Below are 25,930 nucleotides of genomic sequence, written 5' to 3'. Positions count from 1 at the left end.
ATAAGATGGGGAAATAAAAGCACAGTTTTCTTAAGCCAAAGATGGCTAACATGAATGGTGCCTCTGAAATGAAATGCAGCCTTGAGAAAAGAGGAGGGGAGGGGGGCAGGAGCCAGCAATCTGTATGCCTTCCCTATAAATTAAAGCTTCGCAGACATGAAGATGCTTTAAGTATTGTATCCCCTCTGTAATTACATTGCACATCCAACTTTAAGACATATGCTTGATGCTATGAAACTGGACTCAGGAAAATAAAAAAGCACAACCCAAAATTCACAAAAAACCCTGAACCACCTTTTTACATATTGTTTGGCTGTTATTCATATGTACATCCTAAATGCTTTCTACCCCTAACATATTTATGAATTAGGTTGCAATCCTAATATATTGACCCTAGTCAATGTATTAGGATTGCAGCCTAATTCACAAAACTGTTAGGGGTAGAAAGCATTTGTACACAGTAGGAGTCCTCTAAATAAACATGTTCAGCACTGTATTGTTGAAAAGACGTCATAGGCTGCAGCAAGCTATTATGCTGCCAGTGTCTCCCCTAAATAAATTTGTCACATTGGTTGAAGAAGACAGGCAAACATGCCAAAAACCATCCCCACAAATTATAAGGAATTCAGCTCTCTGGTTTGTAATTACCTTATTCCAGTACAGATGATCTGTATTCACACAGAGACCTATTTCTTGCTGTTTACTTCCCATCCACAGCTACTGCAAAGATGCTGTTTGCCTAAACTTTTTTTTCCTGTCATGCCAGTGCTGCTAAAGGGGGGCAAATCCGTATGCTAAATGTCAGAGCAACATGCCTTGTTCTGTTGTGGTGACCCAAGGGATGCTCACTTATCTGCAGCACACTTTGTATTCTGACCCCTGTTTATTAAGCAAAATGCCTACCTTTGTGGGCAGTCATGATGTGCTGTGGTCCTGTGATGTAAGCCAAGGACTGGATCTGAAGGCAATCCTACCCTGTGCAAGTGCATGCAGTCTATCCTCAACTAAAGCACCAACCAGTTAACTCTCCACCCAATTTAGCCCAGTGCAAGGAGGGCTGGCTCTTCTACTCCAAAATAAAAGCCTCCTCTGCAGCTAGAGATGCAAGACTAGCACAGTTTCTTCAGTGCAAGAGAGTACAGTTCATCCGAAATGTAGCACATTTCCCCCAACTCTCACATCTATGAACAGAAACCTAGCAGAAACCGAGTGATTTCAAGCTTGTATTTATTTCCAGCAAAGTACTGAAAGACCCAAGCAATTCAGATAGACATGGATCACAACACACCACTGATCCTCTACGTTCAAGTGCTGCTAATTCAGTAACCTAAAATATTGTAAATTCAGCCACAATGAATTCAGGAATCTTTTCTTTTTTCCAAGTCAAGATATGTGACTGAAAATATGCATTTCGAATTAAGTATATTTCTTTAAATGCACTTGATATCTGTGTTTTATTATTTGTCTTCCCCCCCCCCCAAAAAAAAAAAAAAACCTTTAAACTATATTCCATTGAGTCTATGACAAGAACCAGACTGGCCTTCTTTCTGTATAATGAAAATCAAACCAAAATGTATTTGTCTGTTACTTAATTACTCTCCAAGACACTTTGAAACATCTATAAACCATATGATTTAGCTCATTCATTTACATCTGGATATTAAAAAAACAAGAATCCGTTTCCAAACAAGCGAACAATCTTTGGTTTACTTTACAGACCTATTACTTGCCATTCATTTTACTTCACTTGTTCCATTCTTGTATTATGTACAGTATCTCTTCATGAACATAAATATGCTGAGGCATTTTACAACTAATTTACAACTAACTTGCACAGCTTACAACCATGTTGCCTTCTTCTGGAGTGGGTTCAATACAGATATGGACTTAAATTGGATTATCGTTCTGGGCTTCAAAAGCTGACACTTTCACAAAGTTCCCTGGTTCAGACATGCAAGGCAACTCTGGCTGAATGAAAACCAAGTCTAATGCGCCAAAGCTGGTACACAATGGAGAGTAAGAAGAAGAGGGGAGAGAAATAAGGGGAACACCCATCCCAGATGTTCATTTCCAGCTTCATAAACCATAATTTATGGATCCTAGAATGGCTATGTGAAACAGGTCAACCCATACCTCCCCATTTGCAGTTTAAGAGGTGCCCCACTTAACTCTGCCATTTCACTTCTTGACTTCATGGAATTGCAGCTTTGTATAATACAGTCAGATTATATGCATCTAGAAAGAGTTGGAGAGCTGCTTCTTGGTTTAGGATGCATCCGCACAGCAGAAATCATCCAGCTTGTAACTATTTTTAACTGCCTTGGCTCAATGCTCTGGAATCCTGGGAATTGTAGTTTGCTGTGACACCAGCGCGCTCTGACAGAGAATGCTAAATGGCTCACAAAACTGCAATTCCCAGAATTCCATAGCACTGGGCCATGGCAGTTAAAGTAAAGTAAGGACAATTTCTGCATTTTGGGAGCACTGCTATGACTACATTTGAAATACCCTAGTATTACCTTCTGCTTCATTTGCCTGATGCAAGTGCTACCTCATGGGAAACTATTAAGAATGATGCAACAATGAATGACCACATTTCAATTCTAAAATTTAAAACATTAACATTGGTGTGCAGAGAAGCAGGAAATCGCTCAAATATATTATTATGTACTTGCTCATAGGCCAACCAGCCCAGATGCTTAGGACACATAAATACACATTTGCACAGTAATAACACTGCACCAGAAACACTGTCAAATGGCCAAAGTTTTCCATCAGTTAATAAAGGAATCCTTTATCCTTCAGAGAATGGGAGTGGCTTTTTAAGATGAGAACTCTTATAAGGTTTGATTAAATCATAATGCCAGGTTGGGCACTCATTACTATAACCATTCCAAAAACTCACTTTATAAATGAGTATAGCTGAAGTACCTTGTATGTGTGTCCCTTCCACTGGACTGGGAATCAGCAACCTTAGAACTAGAACAGTATTGGCTCTGGAGCGTAACTCATACTCAAAGGCTTTATCTTCCTTCATCTCACAGTCAATTAATGTTCTATGTGCCACACCACCACAACAAGATTATCTTAATTTTTTCTTCGTTTGGAAAATATATTTCCAGGAAATGTAAGCATAGCAGATTTCACTAATTTAAAAATAACCATTGTAGAAAAAAATAATTAGCTTTCCAAAAGCCTGTTGTGAAGAAAGAGGAGCTTGCAATTTCTACTTCCAGAGATTTATAGATAGTTCATTAACACAGAAAACCAACAAGAAATCCAAGATGTAGCTTAGCTCCATTTTCTGGCTATGAAGGACTGAAAAGACCTTCTTGTAACCTAGCAACAAGCAGCATATCCACAAAATGAAATCCTCCTTCCTGTTATATAAAGTAAAGGCCACTTCAAGTTGCAATTTGCCCCCTCCAACTGGCACTTTGTTCATAATACTATTAAAGTTTTTTTTTTTAAGCCCCCAGGAATAAGAATCTTAAAGCTGGTATTTCTTAAAGATCTATTTGAGGAAATGCTGATGCACTGCAAGAAAGGAGGGGGGAGGAGAAACCTTCATATTTAAAGACTGTTGGTTCACCTACTCCAAGAACTGAGAGGGGATTATAATATATTCATTTATAGATGTAATATGACAAAATTAATGGCATAAAACTAACATGCTTCATGCTGGAATACAAATTTCCAGCTAGTTTTCTCACCTTCAGACTTCACTATTATTATTATTATTATTATTATTAACCTTTATTTATAAAGCGCTGTAAATTTACACTATGCAGTGGGAATAATATTTCGAGGATTGCATAGCTGTGGAATACTAACTACTCTGAAGCTAATAACATCCCATTTGGTGGACTATTAGGTGTCCCTTATTACAAAGGATATACTTTTCCTCCAAATGCTGTTCTTGGGTACACACACTGACTTGGGATCATGAATTAATGCATAGGTGAGAAACCATCTATCTTCTCCACTAACAGTAAAAGGAAAATTACTATTTCTCAAATCTGCCATCCCTTGAGCAAGGTGGCCTTCAATACCACAAAAATCATCAGTGAGAGCAAAACACCCATGAATTCCTGCAGAATAGATCAACATAACCAGGCAGCTATATGAACAGGATGAATACACTCCAAGACAGTGCAACCCTGACTGCCTTATCTTCCCCTGCATACTGACACAACTGTTTTCAAAAAAGTCAAAGACATCAAATTCAGTACACTGGTGCCTCGGGATACGAAATGACCGCGTTACGAAATTTCCGGGATACGAAAAAGTTGGATTGGAAAAAACTGTTCCGGGTTACGAAATATTTTTCGGGTTACGAAATTAATTTCGGCGCGAAATTCAAATGCTATAGGCTTCCAGCGCTAACGGAAAGCCTTTTCGGGTTGCGAAATGTATCGGGTTACGAACGGCGCCACGGAACGAATTAATTTCGTAACCCGAGGCACCACTGTATGTGTGTCGTGTATCAGGCTAATAATGCACTGCAATGAACGCAGTGTTTACATTACCTAGAAATCTTAATGTGCCCCTCAGAAGCTAACAACTATGGTCCAAAACACACTGCAGAAATAATCTGGTTTGAGACAGCTTTAATTGCCCTGGCTCAATACTAGGGAATTCTGGGAACTGGAGTTTTGTACGGCATTTAGCCTTCTCTGTCAGAGAGCTCTAGTGCCACAATACGTATAATACCCAGGATTCCCTAGCACTGAGTCAGGGCAGTCTTAAACTGGATTATTTCTTCAGTGTGTTTTGGACCAATGTCCAATGGCAACTATGTTTCATCATTAAATAAAATACCCTTCCATTTGCTACTTGATGTCAATTGGAGAACTAAGAGGTTTTAAAAAGCCAGGTTTGGAGTATCATGTAAAGCTCCTTTCTCTATTTTTCAGCAAAGCCAACCGTCACAGCATAGCTAGTGATGTCAAAAGTAAACATGAGAGATCTACAATATCACAGCTTGAGAGAAAATGGTGTAGAGTTTTGTTTTGTTTTTATAGTAGTTCTTTCTCCAAAGTGATACTTGAATGCATTATTTAGAACAACCTTCCCTAATCTAGTATTCTACAGAGGTGCTGGAACATAAACTGCCACCATTATCTTGCAGCACAAATAAAAGGGGTGAACGAAGCTACAATCCAGCATATTTCAAAGGCACAAGGTTGGAGAAATGTAGGATCTCCCTTATTCGATTCTCTTCAATTTGGTCACCCTCATTCTGTACTGACTGCTGCCAAAACAGCTTCCAGTCAATACATATCATCACAGCATTTTAATCATTGTTAACTTGTAAGCCATTATTTAAATATTTTAGTATTCAAATATTAAATAATCAACACCAATACTGCATACAATACAGTTGTAATTAAAATAATCCTAATCTAATTATTAAGAGCAGTTCTTCAGTAATTTACCATACACACTTAAAAAGATAGGAGTGTTATCTTCAACAAACAAAAAAAACAATCCAACTTCATTTAGTTCCAGTCAAATTAATAGGCCCTAAATTATGTACTATTTGATTTTCTCTTCATATTCTGTTCATTGCACACTGTCTTCTTGATTATGAGCCTATAAGGAAGCCACAATCCAATCTTTCAATACTGTACTTAAAAACATTACAGTGTTAACAAAAATAGCCATTGTTATAAATGGAGTCTGAGCACGTTGCTTTGCATTAGGTCTTTTGTTCCCAAGCAATCCCTAGATAACTCCTCTAACTTTAAAGAGAGAATGCCACCACTGTCCATGCCCTTCAAACAGAACCCTAGCATGAAACTAACAGCAACACTATTAGATTCCAAATCAGCTAGCAAATCAATCAGTCAATGAAGGTTTTGCCAGAAGCCCAGAACCAAACATTATGGTATTTCTGACACAAGCATCTTGGAAATTTAGAAAAACTCAGCTGTTACCAGTTCAGTGTACAGTTCCTAAGCCATTTGATGCTGCAGAGTTGCTGAAGCTAAGCAGTTGTGAATCAGATTAATAAACATTAAATTTTGGGTTTTAAGATGTGATTGTTTGCCAGTTTCAAATGTAATGACAAACTATGGCTTGCTGCAATACATGGAGTAGCTAATCAAAACAGAATGTGAAAGGAGGAGGAGGAGAAGTATATGAGAAGAGAACTTGTTGCTATAGCACCACAGTATCACTGTTGAATGTGAGCAGACTCAGCCAGACTTGCTTCATGGTATTTTTTGCTTTCTTTTGCTTTCCTTTTCGTTAGTCCAACAAAATACAGTATCACCAAATTGCTAAGTGACTGAATTAGGAAATTGTGACATTTTGCTGCATGTAATAATAAATCAGTATCACAAAAGGGAAAACATTGCTTTTCTGAGAGAGGGAGGGGGTGGGGAGAAGGAGAAGGAGAAAGAGAGAGATTCCATCGTATTTGAAAGTGAATCAAAAAAACAAAACAAAACAAAATGCTAACAACATCTCTACTCACCACCTGATCCCTGGATCATGGTTCCTGATTTCTGAACCTCGTCAAATTTTGTAAAGATAATGTTCAACCTGATTTGAAAATAATATGTCAGAATTGCAAAAACCCCATTGACAACAGACAGCACATGTTTGTACCTTTAATTTTAATGGTAAGGAGGAATAGAAATCCTTCATTTGAATTTTATTAGACCAGTGGTTCCCAAACTGAGGTTGTCCATGTGTTTTGGATATCAGGTCCCAGAAGACCCAGCCAATTTGGATGATGTTTAGGGATTCTAGAAGAGAATTCCAAAACACCTGGATGACCAAAGTTTGGGAGCCATTCAGTTATGTATAGATGGAAAATGAGAAGAAAGAAAACAGATTTAATGGTTGCTGCATCTAAAATTTGCACACAATATGTGAGTTATATTTCTTTCACAGATAGTGTTTACTGTGTTACTGAAGCCATGGTTTCCAGACCTACAATATAATGCTAAGAATGTTTTTGCTTAACTTGACTATACAAATGCACCCAAATATGATCATGACTATGGACTACCTCCAAGATCAGAGTTAGTTTGCCATCTTCAGGAGAACATGAGTGGAGGCATACTATTGTGCTCATGTTCTGCCTGTGATCTTCCCACAGGCATCTGATTGGTCAAAGTAGACTAGACTGTGGAACAGACTAATAGGCTCTGATCCTATCCACACCCGTAATTCACCAAAGCATTATCAAAACAAGTGCTATCATTCAAATCTGCTCCTGTTTCTGTACACTGGAGATCTGGTCAATAGTAGAACAGAAAGTTGAGACAGACAGGCCATCAATCTTATCCACTATGGCTTAGTTGTGGGGTTTTTAAAATATATATATAAATGCATTCTAACCAGTTAAATTCACTCTAATTAGATCAGACCTTGAGCCTTTACTTTTAAAAGTAATTAGCTGCAGCCCACAAAAAGTAGTTAATCTGAATTAAAAGAAAATAAAAATAACTATAATAGCTATTCTTGAGAAACTCAAAATTAAAGTGTCATTATAATTACATTTAAAAGTATCACTTTAATCTAGTTATGGGAGGTGAGACACTTGAATGCTACAAGATTTTAGGCTACTGTATAAAACACACACTCTTCCAGCCCGCCTCAGAGCATGAGGGAACACCATTAAATACCAACTGAAGCATATGGTGCTCCTCAACCACTATTTAATAAGGCCACACCCTATAACTATGAAATGAACTTTACATTACAGTTAAGAGTGAAAAAGGAATTAGCTACAATATGTAGTATTATAGTCATGGTTTTTGTAATTAGTTACTTCCAAGCACTGCCCTCAATAAATAAGTAGGAATGTATGATCTCCTCAAGAGGCTCATTTCAGCAGCAGATGAAATAGACTCCAAAGCAAACAAACAAACTTCTTCACTCACCGAGACTGTGGCAATCCTTTTTTGCTGAGATCGGCTCTTACACGTTCACCTACATGTCTGTAGATTTCTACTAAGCTATTTATTGCTGCATCGCGAACCTAAAGATCCAAGAGAAATAAATGGGAGATAAGTGCTTTGTTGCTGTGTGCCTTCAAGTTGTTTCTGACTCTGAAAAGGGTTTTACCTGCATATATTACATAAAGGATACCCCATAATGTTGTTCAAACAGCTACCATGATTAACGATCAACACCAAAATTCTAACCATTAACCTACACTGTGGACTCTGCCACTTGAGTTGCTGACAATCACATCCCCTCTTGCATATATCCATGATCCAGTTAGGGAACAGGCTGCCACCAAACCAAATTAAGAAGCTGGCTTGTAATTATACTTCATACAGTGGCTCTTGTCACTTCCCAAACTTATCATCCCAAACTGGTAAATTTCAAAGCAAATCAACTTCAGAATGCAGATTGTTTTGTACCTTTAAGAGAGGGAAGGAGAAGTATGTGAGCATAAAACTTCACTCACACTCATTTAATTTGTATGGGTAGTGCTAAATGCTGCCTTTGCATTATATATGAGATGGGCCACAGTAAATGGATGCTTCTCCTCTTACTTCTCTTCACACATCTCTTCTTTATGCAGGTCAAGACATTCCAGACAAAGAGCAACATGTATTACGTCAAGAATTGGAAGCCACTGACTGAATGACAGCTGCATCATCAGGGAGGGTTTTGCCCTTACATGAGCAGTCGCATCCCTCAAGTCTCTGGAGGTGCTGTTGGACATTTTGCCACATTTAGGGACATTGGAGTGGCTCAACTCCCCCCCCCCCCCCAGTGCAAACCTTTTTTTAAAAAAGAAGAAATGATTGCCTTGTCAATTCCTATTTTGAAAAGGTGAGTGGGACACAGAACATTTGAAAAGTTACTAAAATGGTCAATAGGACCATCTTAGAGGCTGTCAGAGACTACTCCTGACCATTTGAAAAAACAAAAAGTTGATTCTGACCCCAAAACCCTTTGGGAAGTGGAAACTATAGAAATGGAAAGGGGTTTGCAGCCAATACAGCCACCTAACCTCCCCTCTGCTGTCCCTTCTGTGATTCGATGAAATAAAATGACTAAGATAATGATAATAATATGAGCAAGCCAAACAGTGCCGCCCTCTTTGCAGACTTACAAGCGCCATCCATGCGTTGCCTGTGTCATTTCCCCTACATTGCTTTGCAGCTTCTCTACATTACTCACTATTGCTGGCAAGGCAAATGAAATAAAATGGGTAAATCTGATTAATCCTGGGGAAAATGACATGGGGGGGTGGTGAAGAGAGAGGTGGGGGGACAGAAATGATGACTTAAGATTGGTGGGAATTGAAGGCACTCAAGCATCTTGCCCAGTTATAGAAACAATTGCTTCTTATCCCCTTACACAAAGGAATTTATCTGCTATTGTGACAGATTTGTAATACAAGCAGGGTGACAGATTTTTCTGTGGGTATGTGATTACCTCATGATTTACTGCCACACTCACTGAATACATTCACAAAAACCCTGAGCTTCTCAGCTTCCAAACAACTTGTTATTTAAACACTAGCCTGGGGGCCATGACAAAAGAGCTCCAAAGCAGGTGAGTGAATGTTTTGGCAAAGGATAAGCCCAATATAAAAATCAAGCTGAATACCAAAGGAAGACGTTTTTCTTCTACAACCAACATAAAAATATAGTTGGCTACTGCAGGTCTCCATTCCTCCTCAGAAAGACAGAATCATAGAGTTGGAAGAGACCACAAGGTCCATCCAATTCCATGCCATGCAGGAACTCACAATCAAAGTATGTTGTTTTTTTGCAAGATAGTTACTGTTGTGGTCTTTTTCACCCGGCTGCTGTAAAATAGGCAAAGTATGAATTTAAACTCTATTGAAAGCAGTATTTTCACCAGAAATAGGCAACTTGTAGTCCTCCACACGTTATTGGTGTCCATCAGTCCTACCCAGTCTAGCCAATGTTAAAGGATTATGGATACTGCAGACCAATATCTGGAAAGCCAAAAGGTTCCTCACCCCAATTTACAAAGTCAACTAAAGACTCCTACTAAAGGAAAGACTTAGACTTTGATAATCTTTCAGATAACTTCAGGGTCACTATATCCAATAGGGAAAGAAACACTCCATCCCATGCTCATTTTAGTTCATACCAGAAGTCCCAGTCACCAAAGTCAATAGCAACAGATGAGAGTTGTAGTCCAATGTATCTAACAGACAAAGGTTCCCCACCAATCCTACAAAGAGACCTAGCAATCTGGTTCTGGACAACTGATTTAAATTGGATTTTCTTGTTCATCTTCAAGTTGGTTTCCTTCTTTGGTTGATGCTTAGCAATATAGCACACAGGCTCCCTGCTTGATATACATAAGATCTCAACCTCAGCATCAAATCATGATCTTGAAACATCTAATATCCTTACTTTCCAACTTTAGACTTTTTAAATGGTTTACGTGAATGAATTAAATGAGTGAATTCAAGGAAGAGCTCTGTGTAAACTGAAAGCTTATATATGGGATTGTGGGCACATTTGTCTTAACAAGGGGTATTACAATGGGTCCTTGGTATCAGCTGATTACAGGAACCTCTGGCGATACCAAAATCTGGATGATCAAGTCCTATTAAATACAGTGGCATAGTAAAATGCTGTCTCTTACATAAAGTAGCAAAATTGTGGTTTGCTTATTGGAATTCATATATTTTAAAAATATTTACAAGCCTTAGATGGTTAAATCTGTGGATTTAAAAAAAAAGGGGGGGGCTGACTGTACTTTAATGACTCTGTGAATATGCTTATAAACAGACTAACATTGAGGAAAAGAGGGAAATATCATCATCATCATCATCATCATCATCATCATCATCATCCTGGCTATTACTGAAAACACTTTTTTTTGGGGGGGGGGGGGGGGCTCCAAATGAAAATAAGCTTAAAATAACAATAAAAAGGCTCCTAGATTACACACGGAAGAGTTCAACTGTAACAAGCACCATTTCTAGACCTAACCTCTGCCTCTCCATCCTCACAACACCACCGACCTATTTAACCATTCCTCTATTCTCTCCTTTGTTGTCCCCCACGGGTCAAATCCTCATCCATCCTGCCAACCTTCCTTGGGAGGCCTCTCCTTACTTCTTCCATCTCAGATCAGTTCTGTCACATCCTTCCTTTTCTGCTCCCTTGGTCCAGCCAGGCTCAAGGCTCCCTCTGTCTCCAGGGCAACAGCACATAAAGGGCAAGTACTGTGTTGCAAGACTGCTGGCTGGTTGGCCCCAAAAAACAAAGACCCCAAACTCTACAGCAGGGCTAAGGAACATCCAAACCCGGGACTCCTTCTGGGTTTCTGGCGTTTGCCACTTGGCCGTGCTCCCTTTCCTCATGATATGGTATGGCATCTTCAGCTTTCATACAGGTTTCTCCCCACCCCATTCTAAACTGATGAAATGCCTCCCCAAAAATTTAGTTACTGATGGAGAGCCAGCATGGTGTAGTGGTTTGAGTGCTGGACTAGGACACTGGGAGACTGAGATTCGATTCCCTGCTCGGCCATGAAACCCAGAAACTCAATGGGTGAACTTGGGCAAATCCCACACTCTTACTTCAGAGGATGACAACGACAATCTGCCTCTGAGCAAATTCTGCCAAGAAAGCCCTGTGATAGGATTGCCATGTCAAAAATGACTTGAACGTACACAACAAAACAGTAGTATGAACTTCAAGCTAAAATATGCTGGTATTTTCAGACCCACCCTTTTGCCTTTGACCTCACTATCTGCTGGAATAGAGCCACAAACAACTGCTCTTAAACTGAATTTGGCCCTTAATCTGGAGAGGTTTCTTCCCCACCCTTTGCTCTACACAGATGCAGTAGGAATCATTCGGCTCACCTGAAATTGCCGAACTGCAATTCCCAGCATTTCTCATCTAGTGTTGGCTAGGGCTGCTAGGAGTTGCAGTTTCAGTTCAACCAAATTTGGACGGCCGCACAGCTCCCACCCCTGCAAGGAAGTGAATGCAGGGAGCACAACAGGTGTGATCAAGTGTGCTTTTACACATCTCCCCACCCCCCCATAACCCGTCCATATACCTTTTCAACTGTCGCAGTCCAAGAGCATAACTGCCCATTGGCAAAGTTCTGGAACCTGGACTCCTCTGACTGGCCTTAGGCATTCCACCAGCCTCCAATGAACTTATGGTTTTATGTGACATATTTCTCATTAGCAAGGATCAAATCCTTTTTCTCAGCACACACTACAAAAGGTAGTTTGGAAGGTAAAGAGATAACCGTTCTCTTTCTACGTGAATTGTAAAAAGTGTGTAGAGAGGCATAGAGCAGTCAATGGGGGAGGGATCCTACTGCTGGCTCACTACAGGACTATCCATGTATTCACAGAGTCAAGCATGAAGGGGGATTGTGTACACAGGAAACAGAAGTTACATTGTATCAGTTTCTGGACCAGGTAATGTTGTTGTGTGGCTTCAAATCATTTCCAAGTTGTGGCAACTCTAAGGTGAACCTATCATGGGATTTTCTTCGCAAGATTTGTTAAGGGGAAATTTGCCATTGCCTTCCCCTGAGGCTGAGAGTGTGACTCGCCTGAGATCACCCAGTGGGTTTCCATGACCAAGCCGGGACTCTGGATTCCAGAGTCACAGTCCAGCACTCAAACCACTATACCATACTGGCTCTTGATATCACTAGGTAATAGGTGGGGCTTTTCCCCATATTTTGCATATCACAGGGCCGTGTGTGATGCTTTGTGTCATCCCTCTCATCTGCCCTTCTCCAGTGGTATCACTAGAGCTGGTATCACCCACTGCAGCAATTCATGGTATCATTCCCCCAATGATCTCCTCCGATACCACACCATACAGAATCCTTAGTAATGGTTTCTGTACAAATGTTACTCATAAATCATAATCCCTGTAAATCACTGAATGTAATGATAATAGTTGTGACATAAACAACTAGCAAAATTAAAATTATACCTTTAAATGGAAATATCATGTGCACAGCCTGAATGTATATACATGCACATAGTTTCACATGGTTAATGTGAAAATATGGTAAGTTGTGATATTTTTAAAGAAACGTTTAAAGTATTTTAATTTTTAATTTTATTTTTTAAAAAAACCAAACACCTAGAGCCTCTCCTTTCTCCTCCCACTGAGCCTTACCCCAAGCACACCATCTCTTCAGTGTTTTCAAGGGATATGTGTGAATGTCACAGCCCCTTTCTGCAAAAAGGCACATGTCTGGGGAGCAATGCTGTCATGCCCACCCACCCACACACACAGGGTATCACCTGGTGCAGCTCACACCCCCCTAATGGCACTCAGCCCTTCTCCAAAAATGAACATGAAGATGATGTCTGGGGATTTCCCCTATTTTACTCAATACAATTTGTACTGAATTCCAGTAACAAAAATTAGGAACAATTGTAAAATGGTTTTACTGTATATGACTTACAAATCTATTTCACTTTTCTTTTTATATGCATAAATATATCTATTTCTACAAGTGATAGCAATAATGTTTGCAGAGTTTGGTCCTCAACATGAGCAGCACAAAATGTCTTATGGTGCTTTTTTTTTTTAAGCTTTTCCTTCCTGTTACAACCCAGATTATATAGAAGCTTTCACCACTGGGCAGAAAATTAAATATGTCATTGTCTAAACGACACGAAGTTTGGAAGGAAGCAAACTGTTCCTCTAAAACAGGGATGGGCAACTGTGAAGGGAAGAGAGAGAATGTTTCATCCCTGGGGGGCTCCAAAGGGCTGCACTTGCATACCAAAGCCCCAGATCCCTTAAAAATGAAATATTTTATGTTTTGTTCCCCCTCAATCACACCAAAATCGACTTACATAATTTATAAACTTGCCAGTCTGCCTCTTCCAATCAGCCAAAACTGAAACAAGAAGTGATGTCACTTCTGGTTTCTACTTCAGCTAATTTTGGGGAGGTTCTAGAATGCTTTTAAGGTATGTGGAGCATCTGGGTGGCTGGGAGAGCAAAGCCTGGATAAAAATCATCTGGAAAAATTATTTTAGGGGTTTGGGGCACCCCAAGGGCTGTATGTAGTCCATTGGCTGCACTTTGCTCATCCCTGCTCTATATTATTCCATATAATGGTGAGAAGATACAAACGTACAGTCAAGGAAGCCCCAAAGTGAACTCATGTCCAACTGAGCAGAAGGGAATTAGTGTACTCTTTTTAGTTTTCTAAAACGATATTTTATGCCAGGAGCATCACATACTTGGGGAAAGGTAATTCAACAGTTGGGCATGAGAAACTCAGGAATCTGGTCAGAAGACTCAAAAGACCTAAGCTGTAGACGGCCTCTATATTTTCAGAAAGGAAGATCAGCCATTCCCTCTTTATTCCAGATACAATCTAATATCTTGTAACACCTACCATTTATTCATACATTTGCAAATCTCCATGTTGAGAATGGTTCTGAACTACAGAGTCCAGAACCATAATGTCTGCCCAAGTTTGGGGATTTTCCATTTCTTCTTTCTTCTTGTGCTTTTTGCATCACCAAATCTGATGAAGAGTTCTGGAGCAATGAAACACTTGCACACTTGTGTGGCAAGTTAATTGGTCCTAATAAACATATTGGTCAACACTGTTGATTGGGAAGGGGAGGCCTCAAGGATCAATACAGCTATCTTTATTTAGATATTTTAACTGGACAGTAGACTTTTTAAAAACAAAACAAAACTGTATTTCATATTTATAAGTAGATGACGTCAATTTTTAATTGTCCCCTCTATAAAAATAAGCTGGCATTGTAAGCAAAGCAATGGTTTTACAGTCACCAAGTAACTACATCTAGTTAACATGCTTATTATCATATGTTGCTTTAATTTATTACGTATCTGCCCTTCATGCTATAAGTATTAAGAGGAGACAAAGGCTGGAGAACACCTAATAGAATCATGTGAACTAGACTCAGGTTTTTTTTTTAATTTTAGCAGATGGTCAGGGGAAAAATGGAGCCTAGTTCAAGTATTTCTTTCTGTTCAGCAAATGAAATGAAGTGAAATGAGATTCCACAGTTAGATTTAATATGGCTCCTGAAGAAGACCACAGAAATATATACACAGCAAAATTCATAAAATAAAACAGCCAACTATTGAGCATTTTGAGATATATCTCCATTTTGTCCTGTGGACTCAATGCTATATCACATACTATTGTTGAAAACCAAAGAGATCTTCAAAAGCATGGTTATATTGTGGTGAAAAGGTTTTAAAGATATTTTATTGGATTTTTATAAGTATAACTGCAAAGCTAGGAAAGGAAAAAAGGGAAGTATATAAGTCATTTGGCAACTGTAAAAACACACAGGATCAAACTGTGACGAAAAATATTACATGCCTAAAGCCTTTGCTGATCCATAAGTACCTCAGGACTTTATTGCACTGGGAAAATAAGGGGATTTAAACACTGATTATCCCATGAAAATCGAGCAATTGCGATTAACATTTTCACACACATCACGATTAAAATGTTATTATCCTGGGAATAAACAGGCAATAATCAGCAACAAATCATTCACAGGATTTCCCTGTGAATGATCTGTTGCTGTTTATTGCCTATTTATTCCCGGGATAAGGTGGGTAGCCCCTCATGTGGACAATTTTGGATTTCAGAATTCCAGATAAAGGCGACTCAACCTGTATGACATTACATCCACATTGAATGGATATTCATTCATATAAGCACATACAACAGTGGTACTGTAACACAAAGAACAGGAGGACACATGATTACACTGTAAGTTAAATGAATGACACATTCTGATATCTGGAATTTCATACAAGTTTCAGCAAAAGGTGAAAAACCTTCCAAGACAGGTTTATGCCACACCTTTGGAATAACATTTTTTAAAAAGACTTTTCTACCCACCATAATCATCCCTCTGCAAAGAAAAATACTTGAACATTAAAGACTCACCTGGCTGTTTGGATCTCCAAGTAAATTACATATATGTGGCACAATCTTGCTCAGTGTTAAACTCTGAGCTCCAGATCTACGAGAGATAGGCATGAGCAAAGTGGGGGGGTGAGAAACAGAAAAAAAGAGTATATTAACCACATTTTTTTTTAAAAAAAATATGAATGCAAGTTTCAAAACATGCTATAAAGCCCAACTTACGCATTGAGCGTTGCAATAAGGCAGAGGCAAATTCCTTCTCTTGTCCGGAAATTCTTGTGTTTGAATCCTCCCAAAATCCTGTCCCATACATACTGCCACAGGGAGACAAAAATAATATAAATAGAAAAATAAACCCACACGAGCTACAGTGTTACATTTCTTGATCTTGAATATTCTGTAGCCACAACAAAAGTGTGTTTGTATGTAGGTTTAATCAAATGTACATATACACACATACATAGACATAAGTAACAGTGGGAATAGCTCACACACTCACACACACACATCAAAAGAGCATTTTTACTGTGTTAGTGGATGCTGCTCTCATTTTGCTTTTGTGTGGCTCACTCCTATCACATTCCCACACTGATCCTCTAGAAAGCCTTATGCTGACCATTGACTGACAAAAGGGTAAATAGGTATAATGCCCTGAGTGAGGATTCCATCAGTCTTCCAAACAATACAAATTTAAAACGCTGTGAGTCCAGCTTCCAGAACTGCAACAGGTGAACAGGAAATATGCAGTCAGAAAGGCATTTTAATTCTACCACCTGGGAATGACTATCTCTCAGTAGGACTAAAAGTTCTTCATAAGGAATGTTTGCAGGGGCAGGACGTTGCAGGCAGGAGTCAAAATACATAATGGCACAAACCTAAAAGCCATTTAATGGGATTTTACAGACAACTGATGATGGCTTTGTTAGTTCATTTAACAATAATCTTTACAGTGGTTCTCCAGTTTCAATTCTCAGTGCTAATGCTGGTTCTAGAAATGTATTTAATATCATTGACATTTTAACTCCCTTTTCATATTATGTGCAAGAAATAGGGCACAGGTGAAAAAAGCTGCAAAGCCACCCCACTAGCCCGGGATGGCAGATGGATTCACCACTATGGTGGCAGTGAATCCACACTTCACTTTTTCTATGTGGTACAGAAGTTCTGCCAGTGCTGGACTCCAGCTGCCTAGAGATTTGGCTCTGGCAGAAATTCCAAACAACTTGGAGCCACTGCGGGAAGAGTGGGAACAAACTCAAAAGAGCATCTGCCACAGCCATGGATCCACTGGCCACTCCTGTTGCTAGCCCTGCCCCTGCAGCATGCAACCAACCTGAGGCCAACATCTACAACATCTGAAGGGGGGGGGGGGCTTACAGTAACCGTGGATTTTCCTCTTAATGTTAAAGATAGTTAAGAATATGAAGCTTAATGTTTCTGCCATGTTTCTGCCAGTCCTTAGTGGAAATTAAAAAAAACCACGTGCAAATGTGAAAAATGTTAAATTAAAACACTAAAATAAGGCCTGAACACTCATCACATACATGTTCGGGACAGATGAACATTATATATGTTTGTTTCTCATTTGTATTGTTACTAAACTAAATATGCTGGGGGGGGGGGGTGTCATGAAAACCCATGTAAAATTGCTATAAATGTTCCATGCATTTATCTCCTATCTACTTTCTTTGGAATCAAATTGAGACATTCATAAGGAATTATGACTGATTGCTTTAGAACAGTGCTTCTCAATTATTTTCTGTCATGCCCCCCTAGGAAGAAGAAAACATTTCACACCCCCGCGCGACTGTAAATAGTATCATTTGTCTATAAAATTGTTATATGTACACCTCTGCATAACAGAGCCTTGCGCCCCCCCTGGGGGGCCCGCCCCACTATTTGAGAAGTACTGCTTTAGAAGAACATGTAGTTATGCAGGATAGAGTGGAAAACAGAAGTGGGGTTTTGTGCTAGAGAAAATGTTGCCTCTCGAAATAAGGCAAATTGCTGATTGGTACTTGACAGCAGGCTCTTTAAGTGGCTGAGGACAATAATAGGATGTGTAGAAGAGAAAGATGTTACATAGTACTTACAAAATAGAAACTTGAGTGAAAACAATGGTGGATCTTCTTGTAAATGGGCAAAAAGACAAGCAAAATGTTTCCAAACTTACTGCTTTGAACTAAAAAATGCCTTTCAAGACTGCTTGTTTAAATTAGATTCAATATTCACTGTAGTTACTCTGTCTAATCCACAATAATGAACTGGTAGTTCACTGAATGCACAACAGTGGTTGCTTTCAACCTCAAGTGGTAGTTTTTATCATTTGTATTTTTATCTTTTAACCTCTGAGTGGTCAGTGTGGAGAGAAACTTTAAACATTTGAATAATTGTGGATATCTGGATATTAAACATACTCCCATTTATATTTTTTCTTTTTATTTCTTTATCAGATTTTCCTCTTCTTTTTTTTTGAAAGATCGCTTTGAACATAGTGCAGTTGAACTATAAGGGAAAAGAGCAAGGTGGAGAGAGACAGACGTTTTAAAGAACAATACGGTTAAGTTTAAAGAAAGGAAGCTACTGTAGTTAATTTCCATATGCAATTGGAGAAGATAAATATATTTCTTTAGGAAATAATTTTGCTATCTAAGTAAAAGAAATATATTAGCTTTTTATATTACAGTTGGCCCTCCTTATCCATGGATTTTTTATCCAAGGATTCAAGCATCCACGGTTTGAAAATATTCTGAAAAAGTATAAATTCCAAATAGCACACCTTGATTTTTCCATTTTATATAAGGGTGCTTAATGGGACTTGAGCATCCGCTGATTTTGTTATCCACAGGGGATCCTGGAACTAAACTCCAGTGGATAACATGGTCCCACTGTAGTTGTATATGTGTTCATTTTGTTAATTATATTTTACAATTGTCTGTTTGTGTGTAGAATATGTATGTAACTATGTTATGTGTGCATATACGTGTATACATTTAATAAAAATTGGAAAAAAAGATTCTAATTCTGCTGATGACCTCAGTATTGTTATAATTATGCGGCATCCATTCATACACATCCATTCGAAGTTATATAGTGCTGTTTTCCCACTAGTTTGAGAAAAAATACTACAGCTATATTTTTGTTAGGTAGATAGCACCCAGTCTATTTGAAAAGCACAATTTATTAAATTACTAAATGATCACAGGCCAACCACCACCACCACCCATTACAAACTATGCTCCCAATATCTACACCACTTGTTTACATGCTGTAATTAGGTATTTCCATGAACTCACCTGAGGACTAGCAGCTTGCTCCATGATTTTTAGCAGCAGTGCCTGATCCTGTTCTCTCACTGAGTCTTTTGCATCTCCCAATCTGTCAATTAAACTAGGCAACACTAAAAAGGTAAAGCAAGGCTAATTAGAGAAAAGAATATGGGAATAGAGCTAGAAGTATAGATAGATACTATAATATATACACACACACCTCTGTCTACCCACTCAAAGCCTACCACATGTCTCCAGACAACCTGAACAGTGACTTTGCTAAGCAGTTCCCACTGAAGGAACAAACACTTGCCTTGGACAAGAAGGACTTACCATCAGTACCATCAATGTACTATTTATTAAACTGCTCTAATATTACATTGTACAGTATAGCTATTTTAATATAACCTGCTTAGAGACATTATTATATGAAATGATAAAAAAACCTATAAAATACAATAAATTACAAGCCATATAAAAGATGGCTTTTTCCATGCAAGTTTTCCTAGGGTGACCAGCTGTATTTAAGTGTATTTGCCATACCTGCTAACCTACCCACAGACAATGTTAGCAAACCAGAAGCAACATGTATGTGTACAGTAGAACAACACAAATTGCAAGAATACATAATCACAATCTAGAACACCCATAAAGCTTTCACAGCAATGGGCTTTCTCTGTTGCTTGTGTCCTTTGCAAAAAGAGTCTTTATACCCCAAATCCCACCTAGCCCCTATATCTAAGTATGTGAGTGTTGCCCAGAAAGAACAAACACTTGCCACAAATTCCACACAGGTAGTGGTAATGCATGCAGAATTAAAAATCAGTGCATCTCAGTTTTTATCTATCAAAGAAAAACTTAATTTTTAATTTCTGTTCCTCTGACTGTGAAAACAAGCTTCAAAATGGAAATGCTAAGTTTCCAGGTTGCAACCCTATCTCTTCAACTGCAAGCAAATCTCAAAGGTGGATACAGACACAGCCTCTCTTGCTCCCAACTCTCTGAAAGAGCAAATGCCAAAAGAGCAACCCAAAGATGCATTTATCTTCACAGTTGGCTAATAATTAAAAAAAGAATTCACCAAGCTCATGACTGCAAATGTCAGAGCAGATTTACACATGTTCTAGAAAGGGTAGCAAACTTGGCTCCTGATCTGTATCACTATTTTACATTCTGGGAACAACCCAAAGGTAACTGCTTCTCTGTCTCCATGTAGACAACCAGGTTTTACATCCACTGTTGTTACAAACTGCTGCTTCCTTATAACTATGACAGCTGACTCTTTGCTTCAGTCTTGAAATAACATCTGCAGAGTCCAGGGTGGTAAGCAAGCAAAAAGGCACACAATCCAATATTACAAGCCATTTGGCTCAGGTTTGTTTCAACAAACTCACCTGTGCCAATTTGGGCTTTAAACCTATCTTGGAGGCGTGACACCAGTGCAGATAAGATGTCCAGGCCCAGCAGGACAACCTGAAAATAAAACAAAAAGAGAGAGCCACAGTAAGTTAGAGAGTGAGTATGCAAAGTAAACACAGAGAGACAATAAAGGAATGGAGCTCCCGGCCACTGCATTACTTTTCACAATTTCCAAAAATAAAGATTGTAAAAGATACACATCTTCCAAATGACGTTTAGTTTGATTTGATAGTAATAGGACTAGTCTACAGAAGCCACAGATGAGCCTGTCATTGACACAAATTTAACTGGAATGAATGGGATGTATGATGTAGAAAAGACAAGGTGCTGCACATTTAAAAGTCCATTGCACTGTATTCAATAGCTATGACTCCCAAGTATGCTCAGAAGTGCATCCTTTACATACGCTATGCCAGTGCTACCACCTACACACACCATTTTCAGGTGCAGAAAAGGCTGTAGCATGAGCAATGGGTTGCTGTCCCATCTTGCCTCCTCAGCATTAAATGAGTGCTTTGAGATCCTGCTCCCTAAACTGACATAAAAATACAGTTCTCTATGTCAGACAGAGCAATTTGTTCCATTTAATTAAGCCGGGAAATATGCAAGTGCTCAGGAAGCAAGGTGCTGAAGGGAAGGGAGAGATGTATCTAGTCCTCCCTCTGTACCAGCTGTCATCATCAGACCTGGGAGGGAGTGAAAAAGACAGGCCCAATTCTATCAGGTCTCTAGCTGTGAATGTTGTGACTTACATTGCTCTCTTGTATTGTATTGTATTGTATTCTCTGTATTTTTATTCCTGTAACCCACCCGGAATCCTTGTGATTGGGCGGGCTATAAATAAATCATTATTATTATTGTTACTGTTGGTTTTGGCTGTAAAAATATGGATTGGCAAGGTGGGAACTAAATCACAAACTGTCCAGGGTAACCCAGTAGGTTTTCATGGCCAAGCTGGGATTCAAACCCTGGTCTCCAGATTAGTACACCATCCAAAACTTCACCTCAGGGCAAAGATGAAATCAGGCAAGTCATAGCTTCTGCAACTCTGCCATCCCCCAGTTATATGGTATAATCTTACCATTTTGATGTGATATCTATGTGCTACAGAAAATGTGTGTTAGCAGTGACTGCAGTAATAACAAAACATATCATGCCAGCCTGCATGTGCACTATTATGAACAGAAATACTATGAAGTCCCAAATTACTGTAGTTACCTAATAAGCCAATACTTATTTAAAGAGTTTAACAAGAAAAAAATAGAGGCCATGTACTAGATTTTGAACAGTAGCAGATACGAACAAGAGGGGAAAAACATTGTCCAATTATTTCCTTGCTGAATTTCCAGCTTAATTGTTATAGTTAGACTGTCATAAATTCAAGCGTTTTTTCATTCTCTCTCCTCACTGACATTGTTCCACAATGCAATCAAACCAAAATATTCGCCTCTGACTTGTTTTTCCCCCTGTTGATACAGTTATCGTAAATAAGTTCATTATCATTTAATTTTTCACTGCATGAATTGCAAATAATGGCACAACACAGAAAAAAGTTTTCTGCATTAGTGTTTATTGTTGTTAAGGTGTATTATAAAACTGGTACTCAAACCTCAAAAGAAATTTGGTAAATTTAATTCAGAAAACCATAAAAGTAGCTATTTCATGTCGCTTATATCCTCATGAGGTATCAGAGCAACCACTACACATTGAGTGTTATCTCATGCACAGCTACTTGGAAATTTTTATTATTGTGCTTGGTTTACATATTTCTATCCTGACTTTTCACTAAAACAACAATGGGCTAATTAAAGAAATTTAAACAAAATGGTATACAAGATTATTAAAACAATCGCAACAAGTAAAACCACTGAAATCATTGCAGTCAGCAATAATCAAAACACCTTCAAAGGCTAGGTGAGAACAAAATGTGTGTGTGTGTGTGTGTGTGTGTGTGTGTGTTATTTTTAGGTAATACATTTATATAAAAGGTAATATATTACCTTTATCCTGACCTAGTGTGTGTGTGTGCATGCATTATAATATATTATCATCATGCATGTGCGCGCGCACACACACACACACACACACAAACAAACGAGGATAAAGTTGATATAATATAAAACTAAAACAAAGTTAAAATATTATCTTTATTAATAATATATTGTTATTATAATAATATATTACCTAAACGTGTTTGTGTCTGTATACACAAAGTTAATATATTACCTAAATATATATTTGTGTGTGTGTCTGCATACATACATACACACACACACAGAACTATATATTTATATATATAGTTATAAAAGATAATATATCGACTTTATTCTAGTTTTAATTAATATATTATATTGTATTAACTTTATCCTAGTATGTATGTATCCAGTGTTATGTATGTGTGTGTATAACATATATGTGTGTGTGTGTTTGTATTTATGTACACATATACATAAATATACACATACATATACATATATACACACACACACATAAACAAAGTACAGTATATTGTTCTCACCTAGCCTTTTAAGGTGTTTTGATTAGTGATGATTGTGATGCTTTCTGTGATTTTTAGCAGCTGCAATTGTTTTAATAGTTTTACCTTTTTTAACTGATGCTACATTTCACTGATTTTTTATTTTATATTTTTAATTGATTTTACTCATTGTATTGATATTTTACTTGATGCTTTTTAACGGATGGTACACATATGTAAACAGACACACACTGGATTAAAGGTTAACAAGGAGTAATTCTTGACATTAAATTTAAAAAAGCAGTGAATATGTGGGAAGTCAAGGAGGCTAGAAGATGGGGAGACTCTATTAGTCTTGGTGGTTACTTTGGGCACTGACTGTGGAAAGTGTTGTTTTGTGTGTGTGTGTGTGTTTTGTGTGGGTTGTGTTACTGTTTCTTGTTTTACTTTTTTCGTTTTGTGTAAGTGAATATATATATGTATCTCCCCTCTGGAGAGTTGAATTGCAAAACAAACAAACACACACACACACACACTCTGCTATTAGAGCAGCAATTCAGCTCTCCAGAGGATTTGGGGACTACATCCCCCACAATCCCTCGCTGCGGGGAACGTGCTCGCTGAGGCTTCTGTGAGTTGGCCGAGAGACCTGCAAAATGACGGTTTGCCACCCCTCTTTAAGAAAATGGTTCCGCCCGCTGGAATGTGGAGCGACCTAAAAGCGCCTCAAACGGGCTCTCCCAAAGTAACACAAGCGCACGCCCCCTTTCAGAGAAAAAGTGGATGCAACAGCTTCGCCCGGCAGACAAGCCCCGCCCCTCCGCAGCCGTTATGCAAATTAGCAAACCAAGCGCCGCGATGCATTGTGGGCATGGTCTAAAAGAGGCTAATAAGCGGCTTCTATGTCAAAAATAAAAAAAAATGACGCGCCTCGAGCGTTAGCGGTGACGCTAAGGTGCGGCCGTTGGCACCCGAATTTAAAAACGAGGCGGACCCCGCCCCCTGAAAGTGCTCGCCGTGAGCTGAAGGGGCGTCCCGAGGGTTCCCCCGCCTGCCACGGGCACCTCTCCCTTCAACCGTCCTTGTCTTGGGGTTGCGCTACTGTCCAATGAACGCCTAGTGAGGACAGTACTGCTAACGCCTACGCAACACATACGCATCCCTGGGGTTTCGGCCCCAACGAGGTGCAATTTTTGGAACCTTGCTTCTACCGCCCCAACCACTCCTTTGACGCAGTGCCTAAAAGCAACACGCAAAACGCAGGAGGAGCAAGCTGCATTCTCGCACCCGCCGCCGTTTCCCACCGTTAAGGGCTCGTTTCCCCTCAAGTTCCACTAGAGGGCGCTAGAGACTACGCCATGCCTTCCCCCTCATAAAAAATGCCTCCAATTAAACTCAGCCTTGAATGCTTCGTTATTGATTGATTTATTTGTTGCTATTGGGTGCCTATAAACATTTCCAGCTCACGGCAATCCTTAACAGAAGAAATAATAATAATAATAATAATAATAATAATAATAATAATAATAATATCACTTATTATAAGTTATATTAAAATAAAATTAATTATATAATTATTAATACTATTTTTCTTATTATTAATTATGGGGTTTTCTTGGCAAGTTTCTTCAGGGAGGATTTGCCATTGCCATGCTCTGAGGCTGAGAGAGTGTGACTGACCCAAGGCCAGTGTGTTTCCATGGCCTAGCCAGGATTCGAACCCTGCTCTCCAGAGTCGTAGTCCAACACTCAAATCACTATTCCATGCTGGCTATTTATTTTTACTGACAGCTAATGGGAGGGATTTTACTATGCAAAGCACTGTGCAAACTTTGGAGTGCTGTATCGATCATGACTTGAAGACGGACAGCAGCAATAATTACTGGAGAAGGTCAAAAAGGAAAGTGCCAAGGTTGGTTAAAGATGAACGTACAGGAAACAAAAACGATGACCACAGAAGAAATACAAGGATTCGCCATAGACAATGACTGCATCCACACTGCAGAAATAATCTGGTTTGACACGGCTTTAATTGCCACGGCTCAATGCTAGGGAATTCTGGGAATTGTAGTTGTGGCACTAACAAACCACAAATCCCAGAATTCCCTGGCAATGGTGTTCCTCATACAATATGGCAAAATCAAGGCCTGCTTTTTGGAATACACACACACACACACACACACACACTCCAAAAAGCAGACTATATATAGGAATACTTTTAAGCCGCGGTTGGCTGGATCCATGGGTACAGAAGAGGGCCAACTGAATTTGCCTCTTTTCATATTTAATGGAAAGGAGCTACTATTCACACATCTCAAAACACAGAATATGCCTATCCCAGTTATACCGTTTTGATACCAATTTAATGGAATCCTGGGATTTGTAGTTTAATGAGGTAAATGGAGTCCCTTGACCAACAGGGTTTATTCCCCTGACCTTCAGCACTAAAGGGACTCTTTAGCGGAGAATTCCAAACTACAGATCCCAGGATTTTTTTAAGGATGCAGCCATGGTAACTAAAACTTGTGCCAGATCTACAGTGTAAATGCGTAGTATAAAAGGAATCAGTTCCTGGGAACTTTTTTGTTTATAAAACTTGAAACCTTTTTGTTGCTGCTGCTGCTTGATCCTTTAAACAGATTACAACCCATCCCACACACCCAGCGATCCAGCCACTATTTACTTAACAGCACAATTCAATATATCAGAAGCAAGTTCAGTTGGACTTATTCCCAGATACAAGGTATAGGTCTGTAATGCCAGTGAATTCTTTCATAAATCTACAGCACTTGTTCTCCTGAAGCAGATTGTAATGAAATTCCAGCTGAAGTTTTCAAAGCCAGCAGTAAGAATGTGGCCATAAATGTCATAAATA

General features: G+C 38.9%; 1 protein-coding gene and 1 non-coding gene across 22 annotated transcripts in view; one reads left to right on the top strand and one right to left on the bottom strand.

Moving 5' to 3' along the window:
• The window catches only part of CLASP1 (cytoplasmic linker associated protein 1), a 248,553-nt gene that overhangs the window by 150,004 nt on the left and 72,619 nt on the right, over positions 1–25,930 (bottom strand). For 20 of the 21 annotated variants that reach the window (XR_016280884.1, XM_089520292.1, XM_089520276.1 and 17 more), the window contains exons 3-8: positions 20,555–20,633; positions 19,188–19,291; positions 16,114–16,205; positions 15,913–15,988; positions 7,899–7,996; positions 6,482–6,549 (exon numbers count right to left, since the gene is read on the bottom strand). Coding sequence is in view for 20 of the 21 variants with exons in the window: in XM_089520292.1 (XP_089376418.1) it covers positions 6,482–6,549; positions 7,899–7,996; positions 15,913–15,988; positions 16,114–16,205; positions 19,188–19,291; positions 20,555–20,633 (517 nt within the window). In the remaining variant the exon portion in view is untranslated. Of the gene's footprint in view, positions 1–903; positions 992–6,481; positions 6,550–7,898; positions 7,997–15,912; positions 15,989–16,113; positions 16,206–19,187; positions 19,292–20,554; positions 20,634–25,930 lie in introns of those variants that run through there. The other variant, XM_089520291.1, reaches the window with a different exon arrangement.
• On the top strand, positions 24,131–24,256 carry LOC149313978 (U4atac minor spliceosomal RNA). The gene has a single exon (XR_016281186.1). It is a non-coding gene; the product is annotated as a U4atac minor spliceosomal RNA (small nuclear RNA).

The sequence above is a fragment of the Sceloporus occidentalis genome, unplaced genomic scaffold, assembly GCF_023333645.1.
Source record: "Sceloporus occidentalis isolate IW3139 unplaced genomic scaffold, rSceOcc1.0.p SCAF_4, whole genome shotgun sequence".
NCBI lineage: Eukaryota > Metazoa > Chordata > Lepidosauria > Squamata > Phrynosomatidae > Sceloporus > Sceloporus occidentalis.
Note: the sequence above shows the minus strand (reverse complement) of the source record. Positions and strands in the feature narration are given on the sequence as shown.